This window comes from Patella vulgata, chromosome 9, assembly GCF_932274485.2.
Source record: "Patella vulgata chromosome 9, xgPatVulg1.2, whole genome shotgun sequence".
In the NCBI taxonomy this organism is placed as follows: domain Eukaryota; kingdom Metazoa; phylum Mollusca; class Gastropoda; family Patellidae; genus Patella; species Patella vulgata.
The window spans coordinates 17,918,484-17,935,594 of record NC_065887.2 but is presented as its reverse complement, the minus strand read 5'-3'; the positions used below and the strand labels follow the sequence as shown (position 1 = coordinate 17,935,594).

General features: G+C 34.6%; 1 protein-coding gene across 1 annotated transcript in view; it reads right to left on the bottom strand.

Annotated features, from left to right (window-relative positions):
- Window positions 1-17,111, bottom strand: part of LOC126832358 (low-density lipoprotein receptor-related protein 1) — a 163,502-nt gene that overhangs the window by 73,838 nt on the left and 72,553 nt on the right. The window contains exons 5-15 of the mRNA XM_050563103.2: window positions 15,133-15,270; window positions 14,804-14,917; window positions 13,781-13,924; window positions 12,343-12,485; window positions 12,005-12,104; window positions 11,465-11,627; window positions 9,279-9,501; window positions 8,603-8,780; window positions 7,623-7,760; window positions 7,137-7,376; window positions 6,492-6,663 (exon numbers count right to left, since the gene is read on the bottom strand). Of these exons, the coding sequence (XP_050419060.2) occupies window positions 6,492-6,663; window positions 7,137-7,376; window positions 7,623-7,760; window positions 8,603-8,780; window positions 9,279-9,501; window positions 11,465-11,627; window positions 12,005-12,104; window positions 12,343-12,485; window positions 13,781-13,924; window positions 14,804-14,917; window positions 15,133-15,270 (1,753 nt within the window). The remainder of the gene's footprint in view (window positions 1-6,491; window positions 6,664-7,136; window positions 7,377-7,622; window positions 7,761-8,602; window positions 8,781-9,278; window positions 9,502-11,464; window positions 11,628-12,004; window positions 12,105-12,342; window positions 12,486-13,780; window positions 13,925-14,803; window positions 14,918-15,132; window positions 15,271-17,111) is intronic.

Below are 17,111 nucleotides of genomic sequence, written 5' to 3'. Positions count from 1 at the left end.
CTGTAGACGGTAAATACAAAAATTGGGCATGGCTCCGCCCCTGGGGTTTGGATTTGGAACAATGTAAATAGGTACCATCCTGTTATTGAAATGATTCATATGCTGAATTTGAACAAAATCTGTTAATAATTGCAACCTATAGAGTATTTACCGATAAAAACTAACAAAAAAAGAGGGTGTGGTACCACATCCCTGGGGGTCGGGGCATGCACCAAAAAAAATAGTTGCTATCCTTACAGTATAAGGAATAAATATGCCAAGATCCAAGATGATCCATTAAGAATTCCAGCCTGTAGACAAAAAATACAAAAATTGGGCGTGGCTCTGCCCCTGGTTGTTGGACATAGACCAATATATATAGGTACAACCCTATGCTGGATCATTCCGAATTGGATCCAAATCTATTAATAATTGCAACCTGTATATATCATTTACAGACAAAATATCAACAAAAAGTGGGTGTGGCACCGCTGAAAGGGCAGGGAGTGGGGGTGGGGGAGGGGGTTGTGCACCAACATCAATAGTTGCCGTCCTTAGGGTATAAGGAATAAGTTTACCATTCAGAATTGAGGCCTTTGGGTGCTAAAGGAAAAAATTGGGCGTGGCTCTGCCCCTGGAGGTTGGGGCATTCACCAAAATCAATAGTTGACGCCCTCAGGTTACAAGGATCACATATGCCAAGTTGATCCATTCAGAATTGCGGACTGTAAACGATAAACACAAAAATTGGGCGTGGCTCTGTCCCTGGGGGTTGGGACATGCAGTTGTCTTCCTTAGGTTATAAGGAATACATATCCCAAGTTTCATCACTTTCACTTAAATAAAACCAAAGTTATTGTGCCCCAAAGCATCAATCAGATTGCTTATCTCTGCTTACCATAATTATAAGCAGACAATGTTTATCATCGAACTCCATCAAGGCATTCACCTAATAAACACCTACAACAAGTTTGAACATTCTACCTCAATTAGAAGGAGAGTTATTGTGTTTCACAGTATCCACCAATCAAATTGCTTATCGCTCCGCTTACCCTGAGCAGAAAATGCTCATTATCAAACTTAGTCAAGGTATTGATGTAATAAAACTATACACCAAATTTCATCACTCTCACTTAATTAGAACTAATGTTATCGTGTTCCAAAGCATCAACCAATCAAATTGCTTATCTCTGCTTACCCTAAGCAGAAAATGTTCATCTTTGAACTCCATCAAGGTATTGACTTAATAAATACCCACACCAAGTTTGAACATTCTAGCTCAATTAGAAGGAGAGTTATTGTGTCCCAAAAGGTGCGACAGACAGACGGACAGACAGACAGACAGAAGGACGAACCCCTTTTAAAAGTCCCCTGCTTTCTTCGATAGGCCGGGGACAATAATTGTGTTTCTGAAAGAATGCAAGCGACCATATTTGATATAACTGATTATAAAGAAATGGTAGAACTCTTTTAATATAACAATAAACATGATTTCTGTTAAATAACTTCTGAGCCTCGATAAATTGAGCAAATTTTTAAACATATTTGTAAACTAGAAATGGGCGTGGCTCTGCCCCTGGGGGTCGGGCATGCACCAAAAACAATAGGGATCTTCCTTGGGGTATAAGGAATAAGTATACCAAGTTTGAAGAAAATCCAGTAAGAATTGCGCCCTGTAGGCGACACAAAGACACACGAAAAGAAAATGGGAAATGGGCGTGGCTCTGCCCCTGGGGGTTGGGCATGTACCCCAAACGATAGGGATGTTCCTTAGGGTACAAAGAATGTGTATGCAAGATTATAAGTTAAGAAATGTGGCCTGTAGACGACAAACAAACAAATACTAGAAATGGGCGTGGCTCTGCCCCTGGGGGTCGGGCATGCACCAAAAACAATAGGGATCTTCCTTGGGGTATAAGGAATAAGTATACCAAGTTTGAAGAAAATCCAGTAAGAATTGCGCCCTGTAGGCGACACAAAGACACACGAAAAGAAAATGGGCGTGGCTCTGCCCCTGGGGGTTGGGCATGCACCCCAAACGATAGGGATGTTCCTTAGGGTACAAAGAATGTGTATGCAAAGTTTCAAGATTATTAGTTAAGAAATGTGGCCTGTAGACGACAAACAAACAAATACTAGAAATGGGCGTGGCTCTGCCCCGGGGGGTCGGGCATGCACCAAAAACAATAGGGATCTTCCTTGGGGTATAAGGAATAAGTATACCAAGTTTGAAGAAAATCCATGAAGAATTGCGCCCTGTAGGCGAACCACAGACACACACACACACACACACACACACACACACACACACACACACACATACATACATACACACACACACACACACAGACAGGGGCGACGGCATAATACGTTCACATTATGAATGTGGACGTATAAAAACACATCTCATCGTGACCAACGCCCTCTAAATCAACATGCCTGTATGTTAGATCTTCTTTCATAACGGTATGTCGTCTATTACAACACTCTTACAAACATTTATATGTACAGTATAACATCTGTCTTGGCAGATATTTTTTATAAAACAGTCAATATTATCTTGTCAGCTATTATACGAAAGAAATACAGGTTTTCCCAAAGACAAATAGGTTAAAAATTAAGGTAATCAGCGCAGGTGTACTCACTTTATCAAACAAAGCGTAACTCAAATCTTACCACAAAACACGATCTGTTACGACAATTCACAAATCGATTGATAATAAATAATACATAGTCATTATTTACCAAACACAGATATGTAATTTAGAACTAATCTGTAATAAACATATATTCCAAATTGTTCCCCTTGGGACAAAATAAAAAGTTAAGTTTTACTTAGAGTATCTCAAAGGCAACTTTTCAAGCAAGATATCAAAGCAGATCTACAGTTGTAGGCGTATTTTATAAAATAAATTGCTATCCGAAAATTAACCGATTGGTTTAAAGAAAACAGTTATTAAATAATGAATTGTTAAAATACTGTGAGAAGTGTCGGAATGTCGGTCTGCTGGGACGTCTGGATTGACAAATAAAATGGTTTTAGAAACGAAGAATGAAGAAATTGTATTTTTTTATAACCGCTAAAAAGGGGCATTGAAAGTTTCTTCCGGTTAGTTAGGATCAGCCAGGTCAATTAATTTTTGTAAATTTCCTTTTAAAACTGAAATCAAGTGTTCCTTACCGGCGACAGAAAAATAAAATATAGACTTATTGGAAACTTGCTGATTTAAAACATACCTACGAAACCGGAGCTGTGCCTTCAGTGCCTCTTTTATTTCCCCATCTGTAAGTTGTAAAAGCCCATTTTCCATACCCTCTTTACTTTTCCAAAGACCCACCCCGATAATTTCTGTTGTTAGGCGCTCTTTTTTCCTAATCTCACGTTTCCCCTTTTGTATTAATTCATTCTTTTTTGGCAAAAGAACCGCTAGCTTTTTTTTTTCGATTTCTTCCCGTCCTTGCCTAAATTTAGAAAGTTGATTTTTAGTTATCGTTTGAGCATCCATTAAGACCAAATTACGTTTATCAGGTGAAAGATTTTTTAGCCATTCATCAGATTTATTCATTTTATATAAAATGGACGCTTCGTTGCCAAAAATATTAGACGAGGGCGCGATCCTTATTAATCTATCGAGATGACTGAACACGGTTTCCGGTAATTTGTTGTGAGGCATGGCAGAACTCGAACACGAAGGATTAAAGTCATCTCGATACTCAAGTAAAATATTTGCAATGTACTTTCTAAACTCGGCAAAGAGGACTTCCAAAATATGGATCAGGGTTGAATTAAAAGATAAATCAGAATCAAATTTCGTCAGGTTAGCAAGGACCGAATCATTTTCAATTTTGATTAGAGATTCAAATGGGTGTGATTTACCTTCAACAAAGTTTTCAATATTCGGGTTTTCCAAAAAATCATGTAATTTCTGATAAATAGTTTTCATGTCAATTGCATTAATGCCGCTTTCTAGTATGCACCACAGTGGAGCTGTAATTAATTTATCTATCAAGCCCAAAGCCTGGCACTCAATATGAAATAACGGAATTTTAATATCTAAAAATATGCTTTGGGTCAATCTATTTTCTGTTCCAAAATCAACAAGAAAATTTGTTATATGCTTGGCCATATAATTTACAATTGCGGCATTGTGGAAAATAATATTAAAGGGACTTGAGATACAACTTAAAAGGCAAATAACAACCCGACTTTTCGTCCCCACCCTTTGTAAAGGCTTTACAGATGGTCCGAACCAATCGAACACACCCAGGTTCGTTTGGCAAAAATGAAGAAGCGGTTTTAAACGTTTTAAAACACATTTCCTCAAATTTCTTCAATTCAGACGCACTTTTATCGGCCAAACCAGTTAATAGATGAAGACCGCAAAAGAAATGATTTATATTTAGGTGAATATTTCGCTCTGAATCTGATCAGTTTTCTACTAATTTAGAACAAATATTGCCTCTGTACTGTGTAAATAAATTGTTAAAAAGCTTTTCGGTGCTGGCTCTGTCTGACATTGTATTTCTAATTTCGAAAATTACGGATTTACTAATGGGCCCAGCTATATCATCAAGATCTGCCAAAATTTCATTTAAAGTTGCAAGAGTAGTTTGCGCAGATTTATCAGCCATATTCCGAAGACCAATAATAATTGGCGTATGAGTCGAGTCAGCGGTTGGTGCATATGTACCGAATTTGGAGCCAAATTTTGTAGTTTCGTCCGTATATAAAGTGGTGTTTTTTGCTGACTTTAAGGTTTCCGAAACATGCTTTAAAGATACACAGACGCGCTCATAGCACATGATATTCTTTGAACTGTAGTTCTTTTTGGGGTATAATTAGATTTCAGTCCCGCGACAGCCAAACATGCGGTTATAACCGCGTTGACGTTTCTATCGGAAACGTTGAGGTTTTTTAGTTGCATGACCAAATTATGGCATTCTGGAGTGTATCTTTGATTTTTGACATCATACAAAATTACTTCTTCGCCACGAGGTTGGGACTTACAACCAGTTTTTTTATTTGCCAAAACTTTATTATTATTAGCCTTCGCGCGAATCAATTCTTTTGAGGTCTTCCTTAGTCGATTTTTTAAACGGAAAATTTTTTTTATATACGTATTGACCCTTCTTAATAAATTCTTATTTTTCCTATTTAATTTGGTCAAAGTCGCAGCATCGACAGATGTCTGTGTCTCTCTATTTATTAAATGTATCGTGCTGGTATCTGCCGATGGTGTCTTGTCCACTAACCCGGGGAAAAAAGGACTGTCGAGATAATCGTCATATAATTTTAAAGCTTTATTAGAATTATTTTTATTTTTACCCAGCTTTCTAGTCTTTGTCTTCAGTCTGACCAGCCTACTTTGAATACCTTTGTCATCAAACGTCACGCAGTCGTCATGTAAAGCAGTAATTATAGACCGGTGCTCCGTATTGGTCGGAAATTTATTAATAATGCCTAGTACTAGCCTATTTGTAATTCTTGCGAAGGGAAGTTTAGTTATTGTACTGAGATCATAGTGATCGCCCAAACCAATGCTGGATAGTAATTCATCGTTGGACGTCATGCTTGCTAATTGAATGGGTTGACGACAAATTAAAACAAGTCCGTCGGTCAATTCCCAAATAAATTAAAACGATTTATTTCCCTTTAACCCTAAAAGCCAATAGTCTCGAACAGTAAATATAGTCAACCGAGACTATTGTGCGTTTCGATTAATTCCCGGTAGCAAATTTAAGATACGAAACAATTTGTTTATTTTCTAATTTGACACCAGTCGTTTTAGCAATTCCACGAAGATTTTAGGAACCTTTAAAAAATAAAAAGATAACTACGGCTTTTTTTCTTATCTCGACTAAAACAAGTTCTACGGAGATGTGAAATCGCCGAAACTAAATGACAACACTCTGTAGATAAATAGCGAATTGAAAAATAAAAACGACAATAATTTTTAGAATTTTGAACGTAGTTTGCGATCAAATAATTTCGAAAGACAAAAGCGTGGTGAAATAAATTTTAACTTGTGTTTATATACCATCTGATGTTGTGACAATACCACGTGCATGACCATATATAGTGGATATTTGCTGCGATGAATTACTCGCACGTGCTCCCAGTGGACCCGGCGCTGTTTCGTCATCATTCAGAAATTCGTCGTTGGACAGTCAACAACTCTCCAGGTAAGACCGAATTTCTTAGCGGATAAATTATTGTTGCATGGGTCACCCTAACAGTGAGAGTGAGTGCATGTCAATCCAGGTGTGTGCTGTGTACACACAGGTCAGGTGAGGAGTGAAGCATGATGAGCAGTGTGTGTTTAGGAGTGAAGGTGATATGAAGGTGGACTAAAGTTGATACTGATGATTGAATAAAGAATATTATAAATCTACTTAACACTCTTCAGTCAATGATAGACGTTATGATTTAATGTGCACACATTTAGACCATTTGTCTACCCGTTTTAATTACAATGGTAATTACTGTAGATAATAAATATATTGTTACTCACCCTGTATTAGGATCTACAACTATGGCTTTTGGGTGGCTGACATTAGTGACTACTGTATAATGAATAGTTTTATTATCCAGACGTACAACATTAATAGTTTGATGTCCGTCGTCTGTCAAATACAAATTTCGACCAATCCAATCTATAGCTAGACCTTCAGAACTGGTTACACCTATATGATGATAAAAGGTACATCAATAAAAATAAACAATAAATGATACATTGTTGAGAAACCATCAATGAAACTTCAATATACAACAAATCATACATGAATAACGATGTAACAATGAAGGCAATAGGGAACAAACTTGGGGCAATTGATCACATGATATTTGGAATGTAGTTAGTTATTACATGCCCATTACTTCAAACTGTATAAAATGTGCATTACCAGGTCTGATATTGTATTACTGTCCATGATGTCGATGATCAAATATTGGTATCACAAATGCTGAATGTTTGACCTGACAAATTGGGCAGTTACATTTAATGTGATATGCAATTTGAATCTATAATTTCAAAATCAAAAAAAAAAAAAAAATACTTTCAGCTAAAGCTTAGTTTTGTTGGTTGGATAGTTGACCTAATAATTCTCCCCCAGAATTATATCTTTAAGTCATAAAAAAAAAACAGACGGCTACTTACCAGCATCTAAAAATACTTCAGGTTCATCATCAGTATAAGCTTTTCTTCGTCCAATCCTCAATAAGCTTACATCAGAATAATATATATCTTCATTCTTAGCATCAAAAGCTATGGCGATAGGTCGGTTGAGATTAACGATAGGTTCTATAACTTGTTGACTTTTGTTCACACCTAAAGATATACCTTGAATGCTGCCTTGCTGAGCATTTGCATAGAGTAAAAACCGATCAGCCTTTGTTTCTGTAAACAAGCAAAATTTCTCAAATTAAAATTGTGCTGTCTGCTTGTACTAATGTTACAAGTATCAAGAAATGGCTGGGCTGCCATTGTTTTGGTGCTAAGTGTAGTAACTTAAATTTTTCGAAGTAGACATCTATTCAAGCTATTTCCTATCAATCATATATCCATTATATTGTTGATTAGTTACCATTCATTAGGGATGACACATACATAATACCCTCATATTTAATCACAATTTTTACTTACTTTGACAAGCGGTTCCATTCACAAGTGCGTAACCAGCTCTACACAGACATGTAGCTGCTACTGCAGTCTGAGTTGAACCGTGTGGTACTGGTACACAAATATGATCACATTTTTTATTTCCGCAAATATTCTCAGATGCTGAAACAATAAAATTTAGTCAATATCATTATTTAAATGTTATGGTTATTAACAGGATTAACTTAGCTAGTCACCAAAAACAGCAAGTTAGCATTGTTACCTAATAGCAGAAATAATTACCGGAATATGGTAAAAAAAAATGTAAATAAAAAACTGAGACAACTGTGGTTTAACATCTACTGAACACTAGCTAGGTCATTTTGGGACTAACTATTGATGATGATGATTACTACAGGTATAACTTCAGCAAGTTTAAACACATAGTTATCCAGACACTTCTGGAATATGAAATTTGATGCTTTTTGCCCAGACTTCTTCGAACTCCATTTGTCATGAGTTCTTTATATGCACTCTTTTTTGTCATATGTCAATATTGGAAATGAAATGGGGTTTAACTTCTTACTGTTCTGCTCCGACTGGGCTAATGGAGCCAGGCATACACCATACAATGTGCTATGAGGGAAATTTGGTCCGGACACGACGCTACAGTCTACTCTTATATCAAATTTCAACAGCCAAGGGATCTTTTACATGCATGCCAATGTGTACACGGGAAATCAATTTTCCATCTCATCCAAGTGGCTATATAGCCGTCCTTGTCAGGCGGAAACCACGCCGGAAAGTCTTTTTAAACATTCTCAGCCAACACTGGAAGTGAACCCGCGACCGTGGCCCCCATGTCAATATTGGTTTGATTTGGTTTGTATTTTGGGTTTATTTTGGGGTTGACCAATCTACTGGTCTGAAAACGATATAAAATAAACAGACACATTTTTATTATATGATCAAGTGTTGAATGAAGAGTACAGTTTTTTTTTATGATTATATTAAGATAAACTTACCTGCTGGTTGTTTAACTGGATGTATAACATGTATATCACCGGGTTTACTTAATGGACTTTTATTTATAACTTGTATATCATTCTCTATATAACGATGAACTCTTACAATACTGTTATTATGATGGTTGGTAACATATAGATAGTTACCTAATACTGTTAAACCATGGACATGATCCACCTAATAAATATACAAATATAAACAATTCAGTTAGGAGATCACCACCCTGGATGCACATTTAAATTGTCCACATTTGATTTCCATCTTGATCAAATAGTTTGTGTCAAATGTACTAAGGAAATATTGGCTGTGATTCGTAGTAAATACAGAATCGACCAATGCAGAGATATTAATCCTTGAAATAATAACAGTTATTTTGAATGATATTATAGCATAGTAACTTGTCACAAGCAGATTTTAGGCGATAAACTGTTATTAATTAGTTGATAGCTTATAAGAATGACTTAATTAGCTGCGGTGTTAATGTAGGATACGATGGGTTACAATAATTTCAAAACAAATTTATGTTGACCCCCTTTAGGTCGCATTCATTTCATGACAAAATATATCCTTGTCTTTTGATTTTTGATTTTTATGATATCATATTTTCTTGTTTTTCAGTATTAATATACATTCTGGATGATTATACTGTCCAGTCACACTGGACATTTTACTTACATTTACTCCTTGAGCGATTAAACGTCTATTACCACCATTATAATCAACTCGTTCAATATAGTCTAAAAACGAATCTCCCCAATAGACATGTTTATTGGCCAAATCCAAGGCCAGGCCATTAGGATGAACAATTTTCTTTACAACAAGTTCCATTTTATTAGAACCATCCATATTGGCTCGTTCAATTTTAGCGTTCATAGACCAGTCAGCAAAGAAAATATACCTGTAAGATATCATAATTAATTTAATGATGATTATAATGATTTGATTATTGACATATAGTAAATAAATCTACTTTGTTGAGTAACCAATATGTAAACCTAATCATCATTTCACTGTTTGGGGGCCGAATGTTAAATCGCAAGGTCTGTCATGAAGTCAAGTGGTGTGGTTTTGACTTCCGCTTGTACGTGACAAGGAGTAGGGCCGCCTCTCCAACCTCATAGGTTTTCTCCCTGTAACCAGTTTCCATCCACTGCTCAAGACCACTATGCGCAAGCGAATTATTTAAATAAAATTGAATCGTATGTTAGTCCTGAAATGACCTAGTTTATTTCACTGTTCAGACATATAGAGAGAAATCAGGTTAAACATTCACTCAATTGAAATAAGTCACTATTTTAAAATCATTATGTAAATATTTTGCTAAGTCGATACAACACAGTTATTTAGTGGTTGGAGAAAAAACACACCACAATGTTGACAGGATAACGTACTCTTTGTCACATATATACTCTTTGTCTCCACAATAAAGACCTTTTCTAGGTATTTATTTAATGTATTTATTCTGCAGTTATTACTTTTCTTGACAAGCCTGGTCAAGGGTATACATATTGATTTTGTTTGGGGGGTGTTTAGCAAAAATGAGACTGACTGATGCACAGGCCCCTAATACAACCACGAGTCGAGGCCTGGACAGATTTATGAATATAGAGTCCCTGAAATGCCATTTCCTAGACTTTGGGTGGAAGATTTTGCAGAATTCTGAAGTTCAGAAACACTTCTAACAAGAGTAAAATTGAGTACTTTGCATGTGAATTCATGTTATTCATTGAGAATGTACAGAATTGCGGAATTCTGATGGTCAGAAAACACTTATAACATGAGTAAAATTGAGTACTAACATTGGCACTCATGTTATTTATTAAGAATTTCACAAGAACGTACAAAGTACTGTGAATCTGTGACAACTTACGAAAGTGATAATTACATCATTTACATGGACCTATATCTTCGATATATTGTTGTGGTGAATATACATAAATTAGCAAAAGTGTGACTATGTCCTCATATTTTCATCAAGCGTCCACACTTAGTCAATTTTGATCACTGATTGAGGATTTTCTGTTTCATTACTGTGAACGCATAACAATTTTTGAACTGATTTGAACTTTGAAAAACTGGCATGTATCGTGATATCCAATCAAAGGTATACACAGATATATTCATACTTATATTAAGTATTTGGGATTTTTCCCGTCTATATTGGCATTGTTTGTTTACCTCATTAATTCATTTTGTGGCCGAAGCATAATTTTGAGACTGACTGCACTTATTTTGAGACCAAGTACTTTTTTTTCCGGGGAGTACCCCCTCCCCCCATTTCCCCATTTACTTCTTAAGCCTGATGATCAATTGATTATAAATACTATTCAAAGATCAGAGTATATGGTGACAAAACTTTGAGAGTAAGAGTTTTAACAAGAGGGAACCACAGTGGCTCATGATCAGTGAGTAAGACATTGGCTTACTAACCTAGAGGTCCAGTTTTCAATCCCTGCGTTGGCCAAGAAAGTTTATCAGAATTTTCTGGGCTGGTTCCCCCTTGTCAGTGGTGTAGGACAGAGGGCCTGGCAAAGGTCAATCATTTGGATGGGAGGGATGATAAACCATCTTCATTAGCACAGTCACAGCAGAACAGTAGGACTTTTAACTCCATTTCTATTTATTTCCGTTCTGACAAGGGACATAACTCCTGTAACTTTGTTAAAACCCAACATTAACCACCAACTTTTTTAGATGAAGACACAATTACTATACTTGAAATACCAAATTAAAATTGATATAATCAATTGTACATACATATCAGTTTAATGAATCAAATATATGGTCAGACATGAATCAAGATCACCCCGAATCAAGGTTTAGATTTAGGAAGAAATCCTAGACGTAAAACAAGAACTTACCCTCTTGTAGAATCTAATGCCAGACTTTTTGGTCGTTTGATTCCAATAGTTATAATATTAACACAATGCATGCCGTCACCGCGACATAAAAATATAGTCTCTTTAACATCGTCCGCAAAATAAAAATTATCGCCAACCCAATCTCTTGCTAGTTGTTCTACAGCTGAAATATAACATTCAAAATGGTTATTTTATTATATGTGTAGCCCTATTTTGTAATTTACCATTCCTGAATATCTAAAGAGGCCTGCACACATTCAACTGGGGCCTGGGTTTCTCTCAGCTGTATTCTTAACTGTGGCTTTAACTGCGCTGTACCCGTAATCCCCTAGGGTTATCTCAGCGGTACCCATGTCCCATTAGTTTATATTAACTGTTGAGCTGTGTTCCCATTCCAAGGTTTATATCATGGGTACCCCAGACCACTTGGTTTATATCAACTGTTCAGATATGTTTCTGACCCCTAGTGGCCTAGGATAAATTCATGCACCCATGACATCTTTGTTATACCTCAACTCTACCAAGAGATAAAATACTTACAAGTCAGTTTATGATGTGAAGCTATTCTCCAGCTTTCATTGGGTTTATCCAGCTTAGCACAATACATCCCTGACTCTGTTGAATTTATTACAGATCCAATCTGAAATTTATATTTAGACAAAAATTAAAGTGAAGAAAATTTACAAAAGGCCACTCTAATAATAAGCACATCGACATGTAGCCCCCCCTCCCCCATGAAATCCAACCATCTGCTTATTACAGTTTTGTTGATCATGTTCACCTGAAAAATCTGCCAGTCACTCATTCAAATTCGAAATATGCAAAGTCAACTTTTTATGCTCATTGACAAGTATTCATCTTGAAAAGTTTTGACTTACCCAACAGACAGTGTTATTTTTAAGATCATAATCTAAAGTTTCTATTTGGTCGCCTTCAATGACGAAAGCAGGATTCATTTCTTCTCCATCTATATCAATCTGTTGAAGATTTTTGGTGTTAGCAAAAATAAGTCTTGGTGAACCTAGATAAAATAAATGAGACAGAAGTCAAATTCTGGAAAAAATATCATAAACGTTTTCTGAAAATCGGGAGAGCCAAAAAGGTTTAACATCTACTCAACAAAAACTACATTATTTGAGAATTGATCTATTGCAATTTTCACTTGCATGTAGGGCTTTTACCATATTGTGTGGAAACCCGGAGAAAACCCATAAGTCAGCCGACCCTACTACTGGTCGGACCTGATCCACAGATTAATCAAATAGAAATGAAACGAAATGGGGTTTAACCCAGAGGTTTGACTTCATAATGCTTAATATTGGTGAAATATATATCTTAAACTTATTTCATTAAAAGAAAACAGTAGATAGACCCTTAATGCTAATAGATAAAATGATCTAGATTTAATGCTATTTTCATAAATATGAATTTTATGCCACAAAACCCACAGAGGACCCTACTCCTTGTCATGTACAAGCAGGGAATCGAAAGCACGCCAATTGACTCAATGACAGACCTTATAATGCAACATGCATGCATTATTCATTTGACCCCTCCCCTCTAAATTACAATGGCAAATACTATAATTCAAATATTTCATGCAAAAGCCATGTATATAATAGTCATTTGTATTTTTTCATTTTCGAGAATCCTTTTTTGAATAATTTGTTGATTAGGCCTTTCTATACCACATTCTAATACAAACCCATCTGGGCGTATAAAAATGTAGCTATATATAAAAAGCCAGACAATAAGACAGTTGCTAAATATATATCAAAGTGGGGCGTATAAATATGTTTTTTTAATATAAGTAATTGAGAGCATTATTGACACAATTGTGACTATTTCTACATCATTTTACTGAAGAGTTAGGAACTGTGAAACATTCAATTTAAAAGAGAGAGATGGAAATTAGGTTTAATGTCCACTTGACACAAACTAGGTCATTTCGGGACTTACATATGGTTCAATTTCATTTCAATAATTTGCTTACACATATGGGTCTTTAGCAGTGGGAGGAAACTGGATGACTGGGAGAAAAACCAATGATTTAAAGCTGATGTGTTACACCATTCGGCCACCCAATCCCCTTCTCATTCAATTAACAGGGCATATACAAATATATTCAGTTGAAGAGATGTCTCTCAATAATACGAAATTTATGCCATCATATTCAGCCAATTGGAAGAATATTGCAGTATAATTTTACAGCTGAATGAATGGTCCTAAAATACTATATAATACAAATTCTATGCCTTCATATTGAGCCAATGTGGATAATATTGCAGGATGATTTAATAAAATAGTATATCTTACCATCTACTTCACAGTTGCCTTCTTTATCATTATCTTTAGTATATACAGGTTTATGATATCCTTCAGTACATGAACATATATAACCTGGGAATTTATTCTCACATTGTTGATCACAATAACCATCATATTTACATTCATCTAAATCTAAAAAAATAGAATGTATGGCACTTTATATATATGTTATATTTATTTAACTAATTTAATCGCTTATTTCCAATGTGGTCCAAAAGTTATAACTTCAAAGCACAAGTCAATAAACTACATTCAAAAGCACTTCAAAATTTTGTGATAATACCTTAGTTTGACAAAAATATTACAGCCATCCTCCAAAATTACACAAGTTTTAGCCTAATAGGATGTCTGATCATGCTGTGTCTGTGAAAGATCCGAGAAGCAGTCGGTCTTGCAGAAGAACACCTGTAACATAACACTTAATGCCCACCATACATTCAAGCATTGGCATAATAATAGGAAAAGTGCCTTCTTCTCATAAAATTTAAATTATCCAGGGGTTAGACACATAAAGATGTTAGTGTGAAATCCAGAAGAAAACAATGTAAATTTCAAAAGGCCATAACTGGCTTTAAAATTGATCGATTTGATTAATCTTTGGACCTAAATGTTTTTAATTAAAATATTTTGGAATGTGTATGGTCTTAAACTCTTAATTTAACATTTATTCTAGAGGATCTTTAAAGAATGTTAAAATAAATGTTCTAATTTTCCTTTATCACTAAAAGCTCCACCCCTCTCCTCAATTCTAATACCCAAAGAAATTGTAAATATAGTTTTATTTAAGTGTCTTTTTCAATTATTCCAAAATCATGTCAGTCTTCCCATTTATAGCTACATAAAACAGCATTGTTACTCTCTTTAATGTCTGATTAACACCTTAAACTATTTCTCGAATAGTAAGGATAGCTTAATAAGAAATTCATTCCATTGTCAACTCTAACAGGCTGCATACATGATCTCTCATGTGTAAAAATAACAAATCATAAATGAAAAAGTAAAATATCTTACCAATACACATAGAGTTATTAAGGGATAGTCCTTCGCTACAGTAACATTGGGGTCCCTGTAGGGTTTCTCGGCATTTTGCTTTGCACGATGTTAAAGATTTACATCCAGTGTTTACTGAAATAAAATCACAATATTTATAAAAACAATGCCATAATAAAAATGCATCAGAAGAAAACAGTAAATTCAAAGTGTGTCAGTGAACAGAACAGTGGGCAATGTCTTGCTATCAATGGATGATTTGAAAATCGTACACTATTAATCTGATTGAAATAAACATGAATAAAGCTTAATCAGTACTGAAAAGTTACAAATTTCTAGTAGCAACTTACGACAATGACCCCCTTCGTCTGCTCGATCCTCCACGCAATCAATCGTCCCATCACACACCTGTTCCATATGAATACATGTATGGGTGCCAGGACATTGGTATTTGTTGGGGACACATTTGAATGTGTCGACAAATGCACCTACCAAAATAAACATCAAAACTTTATATCTGTATTTCTTATATATAAAAAATCATTGCTATTTCCTGGAATTCATTTACGATCAGTTAAACTAAACAAGCAAACAACATTAACATAACAAAAACAACTACTCAAAGAGAATGGTGCAACTAGAACCAATTACTGTAAACACTTAAATCACCATGGTAACAGATGCAAAAAAAGGAATAAATATATAAATTAACAGTGATTTAAAACAAATTAACAGAATTACATTCCTATTAAGATTTAATTCTAGTTTTAAAACAATTTCTAATTTAATCATTCAAAGTAATAATGAACATGGTGCAAAAGACAATAAGTTTATTGATACATTAATTATGCTGTTGCGGTTTCAGTTTTGCTAAAGAGTGTGCAAGCAGAAGCCAAGCCAACAAGTAGGATTATACATTATTTTACCAAGCATTTGAGAAAACATTTTCCATGACTTAAAAACAAAATTATGTCACTATGTGATCACATCAATATTTATGGCACTGTTTTGGTGGCAGTTAGAATTTTTTTTCTTTCTCTTTCTTCATCAACAATTTTCTTTGAGTAATATAATTTTATTCTCCATACGACCAATTACACTGCCAGTCAGTCAAAAACTGAAACAAGAACCCCCTGATTTTGTAGACAACTGTCATCTTTAGCTTTAAATGCTTGACAAAAAAAATATAGATGGCAGATCTGTGCACCCGAAGCTAACTGCACTGTTTTAGTCATAGATAAATTAAAAAAAAAAAAACAACAAAAATCGTATTAAAAAGTGGTCTATTATTATTATAAACAGAATTTTGCTATTAAGGAACACAAAATGAAAAGGGTTAAATAATCAAAATTTTGAAAATTAATAATAATCAACTCAAAAATAAAAATAAAAATAAATTACATCAAGAAATATGAAATTAAAGATACAGAAATATAACTAAAAAAAATATCACAATATGTATCCCTGATTCCTAGTATGTTAAATATATTTTATTGTTTTTAACTGAAAAAGTCTTTCCAAAATCTTGAATTTTCATAGGACCATACATGTATAGGAAAGGAATTCAATGTCTCATCAACACAATACTTTGGTCATTTTCAGACATATACATTTTTTTTTCTATGGCCATATGTGCAATGCACGCAAAGGTGTTTAAAGGGATAATTTTCATTTAGAAAATTTATATCCTTGACTTGATATCACAATCAAATCATTTTCAGAATAATGTATCTGAACATCACAGCAGATGCTGCTAATTGTAAATGAATATTCTAATATTAGATTACCAATACATGTTATCTTAATCTAGAATCTTTTTCAGTAAAAAACATAACCCTTACCAAAGTGTGCTTGTGATTGATCTATTGTATTATTATATTCATATATGGTGCAATAATATTTGTTTTTTGTGAGTGTTTGACTGTTTTATTAAATATATATTTGATGTTATACGGTATCTATATATATATGTACGTGAGAGTTAATCATGAAACTTATGTTGGCGATATTTAAATAAGGATAATCATCATTGATGATAATGATTTATGATTGATGATAACAGTAATGATGACCGATGTTGTTGAAAATATATTTCATACTGATAGTGACAATCATTGTCAACATGATGGATTCTTTACATAATGTCGAAGACTTTTTACATGTAAACCTTTTGGCAGATTCTATTTTGTAAAGTTATCAATTTGCAAATCCTCATGTGACACCGATAGTTAAAGTGAAACAAGAGAGAGCTAGGGTTTAATGTCCACTAAACCCAACCTTAACATTTTTATATCATCAATTAACATGAGCACAGGGATCTTTAGCAATC